This window comes from Heteronotia binoei, chromosome 1 (assembly GCF_032191835.1).
Source record: "Heteronotia binoei isolate CCM8104 ecotype False Entrance Well chromosome 1, APGP_CSIRO_Hbin_v1, whole genome shotgun sequence".
NCBI classification, from domain to species: domain Eukaryota; kingdom Metazoa; phylum Chordata; class Lepidosauria; order Squamata; family Gekkonidae; genus Heteronotia; species Heteronotia binoei.
The window spans coordinates 260,497,078-260,510,026 of NC_083223.1; the positions used below are offsets into that span (position 1 = coordinate 260,497,078).

General features: G+C 53.7%; 1 protein-coding gene across 12 annotated transcripts in view; it reads right to left on the minus strand.

Annotated features, from left to right (window-relative positions):
* The window catches only part of MARK2 (microtubule affinity regulating kinase 2), a 181,829-nt gene that overhangs the window by 6,851 nt on the left and 162,029 nt on the right, over positions 1–12,949 (minus strand). For 7 of the 12 annotated variants that reach the window (XM_060254804.1, XM_060254774.1, XM_060254790.1 and 4 more), the window contains exons 12-15: positions 11,689–11,821; positions 9,704–9,891; positions 8,605–8,702; positions 1,433–1,684 (exon numbers count right to left, since the gene is read on the minus strand). In XM_060254804.1, the coding sequence (XP_060110787.1) occupies positions 1,433–1,684; positions 8,605–8,702; positions 9,704–9,891; positions 11,689–11,821 (671 nt within the window). Of the gene's footprint in view, positions 1–1,432; positions 1,685–2,583; positions 2,737–8,604; positions 8,703–9,703; positions 9,892–11,688; positions 11,822–12,949 lie in introns of all 12 variants that reach the window. The other 5 variants (XM_060254812.1, XM_060254782.1, XM_060254797.1 and 2 more) reach the window with 2 other exon arrangements.

Below are 12,949 nucleotides of genomic sequence, written 5' to 3' on the forward strand. Positions count from 1 at the left end.
TTTGCACAGGGGATGATGACACGCGGGGGGGGGGGGAGGGAAGCAGGCGGCTGGAGCCCAGCTCCCCACCACCACACTGTTGCCAGTGAACAACAATCAGCCGACCTCCTAGGGAGGAAGCCCTCGCTTTGCTCCACGATTTCATTAAGGCCGCTCCGAAGCCCTCTTGTGTCCTGCAAATAGACACACTGCTTCCCAAGGCAGGGGGCGGGAAGAGCAGAGGAACAATTCAGCTACTTGAATCTGCCAGGCAGTTGGGCGCTTAAGAGATGCAGGGGGGGGAAGGGGGAGGGCTGTTGGGAGTTCCTCTGAATGCTCCTCTCTCCCAGCCAACCCTGCCTGGAAAGTCTCCCCCTCCCCTCTTCCGTTTCATCCCAGGCTAACAGGGTGCATCCCCACCGCCCACAATTCCAGATCTCCCGTTCCCTGGCTGCGCCTTTCTTCAGCGTCTCCCTAGAGAGTGGACTTCTCCTTTGCCCCTCGGTGTGGAGAACGGCATCCGTCAGTGCTAGGAAGAGCAAGGCTGAGTCGGTGCGAGCCAGCTCAGTTCCCTCTAAGCTGAGTCGGTGCGAGCCAGCGCACAGTTTTTTAGCCTCCAGCTCACGCATTTTTGCCTTCGCTCAGGAAAGGCAGCCCCAGAGCAAGAGAATTCGTGCAGGAGCTTTTACTGTCAGTCGCTCGCAAAGTAGAATCTGTGCTCGCAAGACCTCTGCAGCTTAGGAGCGGGGCTGGCAAGGATCACCTCTCCCTGTTGTCTGCTGCAAGAATTCAACCCAAGCCGAGCCATGTGGCTAGTCCTACTGGGCCTCGCCAGAGGTGGTTAGGAAAGGCTCTCCCTCCCTGTCCCCACAAAAAGTGGCTTATGCTCCTGCCCTCCGCTAATCCATGCAGTATGGGGGAGAGGGGGGAACTACACGTGGAAGACACTGAGCTGTGGCTATAATGGGGGGGGGGGGGGGAGGAGAGATCAGGGCACTGAACGGGGAGCAATTCCGCACAGATACGCATGGGAGCGCATGCACGCGAACCATCCCTCTAGGCAGGGGTGGAATTCTAGCAGGAGTCTCTTTGCATATTAGGCCACACACCCCGATGTAGCCAATCCTCCAGGAGCTTCTAAAAAAAGAGCCTCGTAAGCTCTCGGGAGGATTGGCTACATCAGGGGTGTGTGGTCTAATATGCAAAGCAGCTCCTGCTAGAATTCCACCCCTGCCTCTAGGGATAAAGTGAGGTTGGATCGAGGTCCTTCTGCCCATTCCCCCTCCCTTGCACTACTCCCTGAGCTATTTCTTCTGGGATTTAGAGCAGGTGGTGGTGGCGGCAAAGAACAACAGTTGTGTATGTGAACAAAAGGGCTTAGAGGGGGCAGAACCCCACCTGTTGCACCCCTGTGCCAGCCCCGGTGTCCCCACTCCCCCCCTCCCCGGCTCACCTGCGCACGAACTTGGAAGTGAACTTGCTGAAGAGGCTTCCCGAGGCGCCCCTCCTGCCTTGGCTGTTCCCGGAGGGCGAGGCAGGGGTCATGCCGTAGGGGAGGTTCTGCTGGTCCCGGACCTGCCGGAGCTGTCCGGCGTGGAAGGTGCTGCGGCTGGAGACTCCCCGGGGGAAGTTGGTGCGCTCGGGGAGGGCGCTGCTGATGTTGTGGGCTGAGGGGGAGGCGACGGGGACCCTCTGAGGCGCGGTGCTGCGGGGCGGGAAAGGAGCAGAGAGAAGAGGGAGTCAGGGCGGGGGGGCTGTTGACTCCTGAGGAGCGGGCCTAGCCCTCAGCTGACAACCTGCTGGGCTCAGGGTGAAAGGCAGGTCTCCGGCCAGGTCGGTTCTTCCACCAACCTATCATTACAGCATCACCTCAGAGAACCGTAGGGACCGAAAGACGTGGAAGGACCCTGGGGATTTTGCGCAACCTCCCAAAAGCAGCAAAGCTTTGAGAGGAAGAGGAGACCCAACCGGCTTGCAACGGAATGGCTTCTCTCTGCGGCCTGAACTGGAAGGCCTGCTGCTACCTACAAAGCTGGGGTGTGTGTGTGTGTGTGTGGGGGTGTGTGGATCTGAAACTTCTGGTGCCAGAGAGGAAGAAGGAACCAACACACCCCCCTCACGGCTTTCTCTCCTCAAGCCCAGGGCCAGCCTTGACAGTCTGGCATCCTAGGCGAGGCTAGCTTTTGAAAGAGAATTTGCACCACTCTCTGGGAGGCGTCTTAAGCTCACTGTCCCTGGCTGTTACCCATCATGCCGTTCACTTCCGGGCCCGAAGTGAGCCATGCTGGGGGAGAAAGCCTCCAGACACAGAATCATAGAGTTGGAAGGGACGTCCAGGGTCATCTAGTCCGACCCCCTGCACAATGCAGGAAACTCACAAACACCTCCCCCTAAATTCACAGGATCTTCATTGCTGTCAGGTGGCCATCTAGCCTCTTTAAAAACCTCCAAGGAAGGAGAGCCCACCACCTCCTGAGGAAGGGGTGAGCTTAAGACACCAGTGAGCTTAAGACATGGGGCAGGATGGCAAACCAAAAAGGGGCAAAGGGGGCCATCTGTGTGGGGGGGGGGGGAAGAAGGAGGTGCGCACAGCCGCCCACTTGCCTGGGTCGCTGTGCCTCACAGTTATTGTCGGAGGGGGGCAGAGCGGGCTTGGAAGGGTGCACCGAGGCAGACATGGATTTCTGGTGCTGGCGCGCGGAGCTCACGGCGGCGGAAGCTGAAGCAGTGGAGGCCCTGGAGCCTGGAGTGGTTAGGCTAGGAGGGGAAAAAAACAAGCAGGGGAGAAGGACAGATTTTAAAGGGAGGGGAAAGGAAAGAGGACGGAGGCTGTATCCGGAGCTGACCTCAAACTGTGCCCCCCTCGCCTAGATTCCCCCTTGTCCTCCTCCGCAATCCACACTGCCCTATTCCTCAACAACAATTTCTGGGCAGCCTTGACCAGACAAGAAATGCTGCTTCGGGATTGTTGGTTTCCTCCCCCCGTCACCAAAAAAAGCACCTGCTTCTTTCCCACCTCTACCAAGAGGTTTTTCCTAGTTTTAGGGTGGACCCCTCAATTTATAAGCCCCATGGGTACTTCCCCTGGCCGCCTCTACTTTTTAATGCAGCAGACGCAGTGCCACGCTGACCCTGACGCCAGGGGAAGGGTGCCAAGTAGTCCACACAACCAATGCTGAGTGATCTTTCCTTGTAGGGGAGGAGGCCCTTCGCTGTGGTGAGTCTTCAGGCTAACTGAGCTGCGGTTTGCTAATCCGGAACTAACCCCATCTGACAAAGGGAGCTTGGACTTCTGAAAACAACACCCTGGAAATCTTGCTTCTGAGGGGCTTCCTGGACTCAAATACAGCCCATCTGAGACAATCAACCTTCCCTGCTATAAACCTTTTTCTCTGCCTACTTATCACCTAAGAAGAAGACCGTAGATTTACACCCTGCCCTTCTCTCTGAATCAGAATCTCAGAGCGGCTGACAATCTCCTTCCCCTGCGACAGACACCCTGCGAGATGGGTGGGGCTGAGAGAGCTCTCCCAGAAGCTGCCCTTTCAAGGACAACTCCTGCCATAGCTATGGCTGACCCAAGGCCATTCCAGCGGCTGTAAGTGAAGGAGTGGGGAATCAAACCTGGTTCTCCCAGTTAAGAGTCCGTGCACTTAATCGCTACACCAAACTAGTGATAAACTGCAGTTTAACTCCCCACACCCATACATTCTGGAAGAAAGAGGGTAGGTATGGGGAGGCGGGGGGCGGGGAGATAATCCACCCGTCTCATCCCTCCTAAAATCTAAGGCCTTTCTAGTGAAGGCCAGACTGGAACTGCCAAAATGTAGGGACTGTTTCACCTCCTGCCCTTGATAACTGGCATGTGCTGCTCATAAAAAGATAATTATCTTAATCAGCACCAACACAAGCCGATTATTTGATTGGGGGGGGAGCTACATTTCTCCTTCTTCAGCAAGCTTTAATCCCTTGGACATGCTTTCTCTCCATCAAGAAAGGAGAGCGCGGCTTCCTTGATTGACACTCACCAGGGCTTCTCTTTTTTTTGTAGCAGGAACTCCTTTGCATATCAGGCCACACACCCCTAATGTAGCCAATCCTCCTGGAGCTTACAGTCAGCCCTGTAAGAAGAACCCTGTAAGCTCTTGGAGGACTGGCTACATCACAGGGTGTGGCCTAATACGCAAAGGAGTTCCTGCGACAAAAAAGCCCTGACACCCGGATTCCTGGAGCCCTTCGCCATGGATACAGCCGCGTGTTGACATCCCAGAGTGGGGTGGGGGAGAGAAGCAAATATACAATATACAGCCCGGTATATGTGTATATGGGGGCAGGCGACAACTGTAATGGCAGGGGAGGAATGGAACTGGATGGAGGGGAGATGGAGGGACAGGGGTTCGTGGCTATGGAAAACCCCAAAAGCCACGTTGTCAGGCAAACATAAAACCGGGGGGGGGGGGGGATGGGGAAGAGAATGCGTGCATGTATGAGACAGATGAAGAATGGCGGCTCGCAGGGCTGCTCCTTTCTGGCCCCACCGGAGCCGAAAGAAAGACGGGGGCGGGGGACAGTTCGGCAAGTTCTGGAGCTGTGCATGCATGTGTGGGGTGGTGGTTGGGTGGGAGGCTTGTGTTTGGGGACTAACCTCAACATAGCGATTTGCGGCTGACAACTCTTAGCCGGAGCTGTCCCGGGATGCTTCCCCGTACTTTGACATCCTGCCGCTCTTAGTCGAGTTGTACCTTATCGTCTAGCCTTCTCCGTTACATGAAAAACTACTATGTGTGGGGAACTTGGGAGGGAGGGAGAGAAGATACGTCTTTCCATTTGTTTACTGCACTGTCGTCCACTTCTTTCCACCGAGGTCAGGGCGAACGGGCGAGAGATGCCATCTGTGCTGGCAGAAACCCAAGGAGGGCAGGGCGAAGGGGAAGGAGGTGTGCGCTTGGAGGGGAAACCAGAAGAGAAGGTGGGTGTCCACCTGGCTGTGTGATGTGAGCCACGAGGACGCAACAGCCCTGCTGGATGAGACCAATGAGGGTCCGTCTAGTCCAGCCTTCTGCCTCACACAGGGGCCAACCGGTTCCTCTGAAGAGCCAACGGGCAGCCATAGAGGCCGAAGCCTTCCCCTGATTTTGCTTCCTGGCACTGGTTTCTGCAGTGCCTCTGGGTGTGCAGGTTCCATTTATTTATCAAGTCAGAGTCACAACAAACCCCAAGGGTGTTTCCATTCCTTCAGTGTGGGGAAATGGGGAGGGAGGTGGACAGGGCTTTTTTTGTAGCAGGAACAGTAGGCCGTGAAAGCTCTTGGGGGATTGGCTACATCAGGGGTGTGTGGCCTAATAGGCAAAGGAGTTCCTGCTACAAAAAAAGCTCTGGAGGTGGGTGCTGATGACTCAGCAAGCACCTGAACACTGGGTCAAAGCTCGAGGGGGTGCATACCCCCATGTCTTCTCCCCCCACAACAGACACCCTGTGAGGTGGGTGGGGCTGAGAGGGCTATCACAGCAGCTACCCTTTCAAGGACAACTCCTACGAGAGCTATGGCTGACCCAAGGCCATTCCAGCAGCTGCAAGTGGAGGAGTGGGGAATCAAACCCGGCTCTCCCAGATAAGAGTCTGCACACTTCGCCACTACACCAAACTGGCTTTCTAACAGCGATGGAAAGCTTTGCCCGAGATCTTGGAGGGCTGCCTGCAAGTAGGCAACACCAAACCAGATGGACCAACAGGTGGAGACCGGGCATTAAGGGTACACTGCACGAAACACTTGCCTACATATAGCTGGTTTCAGAGGATAGCTGTGTTGGTCTGCAGTAGAAGAACTCAATTCGAGTCCAGTATCACCTTTGAGACTGACAAGATTTTTGGGGCATGTGCTTTCAAGAGTTCAATACTCCCTTCTCGCAAAGGGAGCTCTGACTTTAGAGCAGGGGTGTCAAACATGCCTCCCAGGGGCTGAATCAGACCCCCAGAGGGCTCCTATCAGGCCCCCAAGCAACTGACTGTCATCTGCTTCCTTCTCCCTCTCTCTTGCTTCCTTTTGCATCACTTGCTCTATTGCACAGGAGCTACAGAGCAAAGCCTCTTTTTTCTCCATTGGCTGAAGCTCCTTCCTTGGGGAGGAAAGGGGGGGAAGCAGAGCTGGCTTTGCCAGGCTCTCTTAATCACAAAGCAGAGCTACTGAGCCAAGCCTCTCTTCCTTCTATTGGCTGAGACTCCTCCTCCTCCTGGTCCCCAGAGGAAGGAAGGAAGGAAAGAGCCAGAGCTTCCTTTGCCCAGTTCCCTGGATCACAAAGGAGAGATACAAAGAAAGCACCTTTAAGAAGAAGATAGAAGATATTGGATTTATATCCCGCCCTCCACTCCGAAGAGTCTCAGAGCGGCTCACAATCTTCTTTACCTTCCTCATGCACAACAGATGCCCTGTGAGGTGGGTGGGGCTGGAGAGGGCTCTCACAGCAGCTGCCCTTTCAAGGACAACCTCTGCCAGAGCTATGGCTGACCCTAGGCCATTCCAGCAGGTGCAGGTGGAGGAGTGGGGAATCAAACCCGGTTCTCCCAGATAACAGTCCGCACACTTAACCACTACACCAAACTAGCTCTCCGCACCAAACTGGCTCTCCAATGACCAATGAGTGCTAATGTTTTGAGCATGTTTTAAGGGTTTTTTTTAACTCTTTAATTGTGTTTGTGCCCTTTATAAAGTTTATACCTCTGCTACCTGGCTTTACATTTTATGCCACACGTGGCCCGGCCCGACAAGGTCTCATTTATGTCAGATCCAGCCCTGATAACAAATGAGTTTGACACCCCTGCTCTAGAAAGCTTCGTCACTAGGATACTCCTGGATTCAAATCTAATTTATTGCCTTGGCCTGGATAGTCCAGGCCAGCCCGATCTCATCAGACCTCAGAAGCTAAGCCAGGCTGACTCTGGATGGGAGGCCTCTGTGGAATACCAAGACTGGAAGGCAGAGGCAGGTTGTATCAAGCCACTTCTCTGGACGTCCTCCATGCCCCAGAAGGAGGTGCTAGAGATCGCCATGACTTCCAGGCACAGACACATGCACACAAAAAAGTGCATCCCCCCCAATCGAAGTTATCTAACTGGAATCGTTGAAACCACTCCATGGCCCAGCAGCCCTTGAGATCTGGCCTAGGCAGTGGCCAAATGTCTTGGTGTTGGATCCAACAGAGTGAGAGTAGTAAAAGAAGAGATTTATACCCCACCCTTCTCTCTGAATCAGAGACTCAAAGCGGCTTACAATCTCCCATGTCTTCTCCCCCCACAACAAACACCCTGTGAGGTGGGTGGGGCTGAGAGGGCTCTCACAGCAGCTGCCCTTTCAAGGACAGCTCTGCGAGAGCTATGACAGGCCATTCCAGCAGCTGCAAGCGGAGGAGTGGGGAATCAAACCCAATTCCCCCAGATAAGAGTCCACACACTTAACCACTACACCAAACTAGTCACCATTACATTGGTCGTGGATCCTGCAGACGCTTACCGCAAATGGTGCTGCTGTTCCACAGCGGAATGAGCCTCACCCAGATGCGAGAGGGGAACAGCAATGCCATTAGTGGAACGGATCAGCCCAATTTCACCTTCTTTGCTGCTTTGGCATGTAGACAGGAAGACAAGTCAAGGCTCCCTGACGTTGTGTAGCTCCCCGCACACAGAAAACTAGTGTGTCAGGGAGAAGTCAAAAAGAACAAGAGCCCGGTAGCACCTTAAAGGCTAACATTTGTGGCAGGGGAGGAGCTTTCTCTGTGCCAAGACCTCTCTGCTAATCACACTTCGTCCAATCACGTCTGTGATTGCCGTTCACCTGCTAGTCATTTGGCCTCTGAAATCACTCCGCTCGCCAAGACAGAAGGACAGATGGACTCCCATCCCAGCTGCATCAGAAGAAGGGAGCGGTGACTCACCAAAGTTCCTCCCCTGCCACACATTTTGTTAGTCCTTAAGGCACAGCTGGGCTCTTGCTCTTTTCCACTGCTGCAGACGAACACAGCTACCCATCTTGATCTATCTCCAAAGGAGGAGACGAAACCCCTCCTCCCGTCTTATTTGCGGGAAGAGTTTTAACCAGGGGTGGAATTCTAGCAGGAGCTCCTTTGCATATTAGGCCACACACCCCTGATGTAGCCAATCCTCCTGGAGCTCACAAGGCTCTTTTTTGTAAGCTCCTGGAAGACTGACTACATCGGGGGGGGGGGGGGGGGTTGGCCAAAAATGCAAAGGAGCTCCTGCTAGAATTCTGCCCCTGGTTTCAACTTGAGCGATGGTCTAAGACCCACACCAGCAAACAGCAGCTGCTCAGCTGGGCTCACCTGGGAAGCAGACAAAGCCCAGCCCCCCCCTCCCCGCAAAGAGAGAGGATTGGTTCTTACAAAAGCCACAAGAAGGAACAAGCAGCCAACTGTGTGTGAACCGCCTCGTGCCCATGAGCTACGCTTGGCTGCGCGTAGCCCATGACCTGCAAAATGGGCACAAGAGGCTCAGCATCTCTCTGCCACCCGGAACCTAAGAATGTTACACAAGAATGGCTGATGCTGCAGCCTTGCACCTGAGGTCTGGCAAAGCATCGTGTCTGAACTCCCCGGCCCCTGTATTGCTCCATACCTATCTTTGCCGTTCTGGATGGAGTTTTGGCCCAAGCTGGTGTGCTCCAGCATCGGTGAGTTGCGGCTCCGGTTCGTGCTGGTCGAGAGGACGCTGTTCTGCAGGGGGGGGAGGAGGGCACAGACAGCGAGTGAGTGGGAGTCCTTCCCCACCCCAGATGCATAGATCCCACCAAACAGCAGGGAGCAGCTCCGCTAACCCTGCTGATTCAGGGAAGAGCCCTTGGAAGGGGGGGATTCTGAGTTCTCTAGAACATGAAATTGACAAGGAAGGTGGTTTCTAGATCCCCTTCGTTTCCTGTTACCTCTCCCTCCCCGTAAAAGTTTCAACACAAACAACCACAACATATAAATGTAACATTTCTAGCATGCAAAAATCAGAAAAGAAGAAGACTGCAGATTTATACCTCACCCTTCTCTCTGAATCAGAGACTCAGAGCAGCCTACAATCTCCTATATCTTCTCCCCCCACAACAGACACCCTGTGAGGTGGGTGGAGCTGAGAGGGCTCTCACAGCAGCTGCCCTTTCAAGGACAACCTCTGCGATAGCTATGGCTAACCCAAGGCCATTCCAGTAGGTGCAAGTGGAGGAGTGGGGAATCAAACCCGGTTCTCCCAGATAAGAGTTCGCATGATGGCCACGCAGGACAGCAGACTTTCGGCTGTACTTAACCCGTCCTGTGGGCTATGCTACATCTCCATGAATCACCCCGGATTCTTCTCCTGCATCTACCAGGGCCTGCGTGTGCTCAGAGGCAGAGAGGGCCTTGCTTTGCATGCAGAAAGCCCCGGGGGCAGTCCCTGGCAGCTCCGGTTTAACAGACTCAGGGAGGAGAATCTCAGGAGAGACGATGCCCGGAAACCATCGTGAAATAATTCCCCCCTCTAATGTCAGAGAAAGAAGACAAGGACAACTCCTACAAGAGCTATGGCTGACCCAAGGCCATTCCAGCAGCTGCTAGTGCAGGAGTGGGGAATCAAACCCGGTTCTCCCAGATAAGAGTCCGCACACTTAACCACTGCACTCAAACTGGCTTTCCCCCTGCAGAAAGGAGAGAGAGAGAGAGATGAGCTAAGACCGGACCGGCGGAACCCACACCCGAGAGCAGCGACTGACTGTGGAGGGGGAGGGGGTGCTCTTCTTCCGCTCGAGGCCCGGCAATGGGCTGGCCGGCACTTTGACAGTACTGCTGGCCTTCCGGTCCCGCTCCTCTTCGGGCCTCTTGTTCTCCGCGTTGGCTGCCTGCGTTTTCTTGGAGTACGACGTGGACGTCGGGATCGTTGGTACTGCGGAGAGGCAAGAGGAGAGAGAAGTGTCAGCGGGACGAGGCTGCAGCCTGTGCATCGGCTTGGGAAGTGCTTTGCTAGGCAGCCTTTGAACCGGCTTCCCAAACGGAGCTGGAATCCCCTGAGCCCCCGAGTGGGCTTCAAACTCCAGATGGAGCCTTTTAAAGGATAACAGGTGGCTGCAAACTGCACACGGCGGGAGGGGTTTTGTTTGCTTGTCTGAAAGAAGAACGGGATTCTAGCCCTCTCTGCTGTGTGTACAGATTGAAATGTACAAAAAGGGAAATGGGCCTGGCTCTGGAGACTGGCAAGGAAGGGGATGGGCTTCTAGCTCCTGGAGCTGCACCCCACCCCAAACATCAGAAGCGCCCTGATGGGCCAGACCCAGTGGTTCGGCATCCTGCCTCACACAGTGGCCAACGGCGCCAGCAACTGAGGATAAAGGGGGAGGCCTTCCCCTCATATGAACGTCAGAAGAGCCCTGCTGGATCAGACCAGTGGCCCATCTAGCATAGCATCCTGTCTTGTACAGTGGCCTCAACCAGTTCCTCTGGAGGGCCAACAACGGGGCCGAGAGGCCAAGGCCTTCCCCTCACAAGACAATAAGAAAAGCCTTGCTGGATCAGACCAGCATCTTGTCTCACACAGTGGCCTCAACCAGTTCCTTTGGAGAGCCAACGACAAGGTTTAAAGGCCAAGGCCTTCCTCTGATAAGAACATAAGAGGATCAGATTAACGGTAAATCTAGTCCAGCATTCTGCAGTGGTCAACCAGTTCCTATGGAGGACCAAAAACGGGGCACAGAAGCTGAGGCCTTCCCCTGATGTTGCCTCTTGGCTCTAGGATTCAGAAGATTAGTGCCCCTGAACGTCGTGGAGGTCCCCCTCAGTCACAATGGCTAATAGTCATTGATAGACTTTTCCTCCATGACTCTCATTCACTTGTAATGCCATCTATGCCTGTGGCCCTCACTGCATCCTCTGGCAGCAAATTCCACATTTTGATCACTCCTTGGGTAAAGAAGTATTCCCTCCTGTGTACCCTGAACCTACTGCCCATCAGGAACAGGGAGAAAAAGTTCTTTTTCTCAACTCTCTCCACCACCTCTAGCACAGGTGTGGCCAAACTGCATATTGTGTGGCTCTCAAAGCCCCCACTGCCCCATCAGCCACCTTGGAGAAGGCGTTTCTCTCTCTAAATCGCTTCTTAAAACCAAGCCAGCCACTTCTCCCTCCCTCCTTGCTCTCAAATATCTAACGTTGGTGTCTTGCGGCTCTCAGACATCTGATGTTTATTCTTCGTGGCTTTTACATTAAGCAAGTTTGGCCACCCCCTGATCTAGCATGTCCCTCCTTGTCTCTTTATCATCAATCCAGAATATTTTTTTTTGTAGCAGGAACTCCTTTGCATATTAAGCCACACACCCTGATGTAGCCAATCCTCCAGGAGCTTACAGGGCTCTTAGAATGGGGTCTACCGTAAGCTCCTGGAGGATTGGCTACATCACAGGGGTGTGGCCTAATATGCAAAGGAGTTCCTGCTACAAAAAAAGCCCTGCATCAATCTATTGTGTCCTCCTCATGCTCCATCTTCCCCCAGCCGGGCACCTTTTCCCTGTGATTTTTTGCTCTTTTTGGCACCTTTTCCAGCTCTCCGTGTCCTTTTCAAGATGCAGTGACCAGAAGTGTAGACAACATCCCTTGCTTCAACACCACTGACTGTTTTATTTTCCATCCCTTTGCTCCTCCAGTCCCCCTTCCTCTCTGCAGCCCCGGGAAATGTCGAGGAGGGACTCACCCTGGTCGCTGAAGCGGCGCTGCTTGGGGTTGGCCGATACGCTGCGCTGTACCTTGTGTGACGGGGAGGGGGCGGTGCTGTTGGTGAGGTCGGGCTGGGGCCGTGGCTTCAAGGTAATGCTGTCGTTGTCAAGCTGAAAGAGACGGGGATTGGAAAGTGAGAGGGAGGCCCAGGCTCTGGAAAGGGCTAGCGGCACAAGACACACCTGATCCATCTGCCCTCAGGCCCCACCCCCAGCAGCTAAGGAAACACACCATTCAAAGCTTGATATAAAGGCCACGGTCCTGACAGAAAACGGCACTGAGGAATGGGACCCCAACCGTATACCTTTAAATTATGTAATTTCTTCCTAACTGTTGAGAAACTTTTGAGGCGGCAAAACACCCGGCTTTGAGGGGTGTTTGTTAGAGGGGAGATGTTTTCTCAAGCCTCCCTGAGGAAAAGCTTCCAGAAAGTTCTGGCAAATACCATGCTGGGGCTGATCACCCATTGATGGAAATGTATTCTTAATTGTTTGTATGCTGTTTTGCATAACTTGAGTGCTGCGCACTGGTTCGGAAGGGGGAGTCCTTGCCCGAAGGCCTAAAATTTAAGAGCCCAAAAAGGAATACGGATATGTAGTATGATATGAACAAAACACTTCAATGATTGTACAAGAAGACTAAGCTTTCCTTTTCTTTAAAAAAGGAAAAAGCACCTACACATCCGCAGGTAGTATAATGGGCTGACAGATCCTTAGGACCCCGTGAAGGAAGAGTTGGGGGACCTGTGGCAAATGGGAGGAGGGCAGCGTCCAGCAGTTTGGCTACAAAAGTCCCAAGCAAAGGAACAATTTATTAAACCCAAAACGAATACTTGAATTTTCACACATCAACAATGTCTTTCATCAGGCAGCAGAAGGGCAATTATGAGAGCCAGGGGGTCTATCAGTATCATCTCTACACCCACCGACTAAGGCTTCCTTTTATAAAGACACAAATGATGTTTGGCGAACGAACATCAGGGTTTGTTCTCCACTTGTGGCCTGCTGACTTTAGTTAAGAACATAAGAGAAGCCATGCTGGATCAGGCCAATGGCCCATCCAGTCCAACACTCTGCGTCACACAGTGGCCCAAAAAAACCCCAGGTGCCATCAGGAGGTCCACCAGTGGGGCTAGAAGCCCTCCCACTGTGCTCCCCCCCGCCAAGCATCAAGAATACAGAGCATCACTGCCCCAGACAGAGAGTTCCAACAATACGCTGTGGCTAATAGCCACTGAT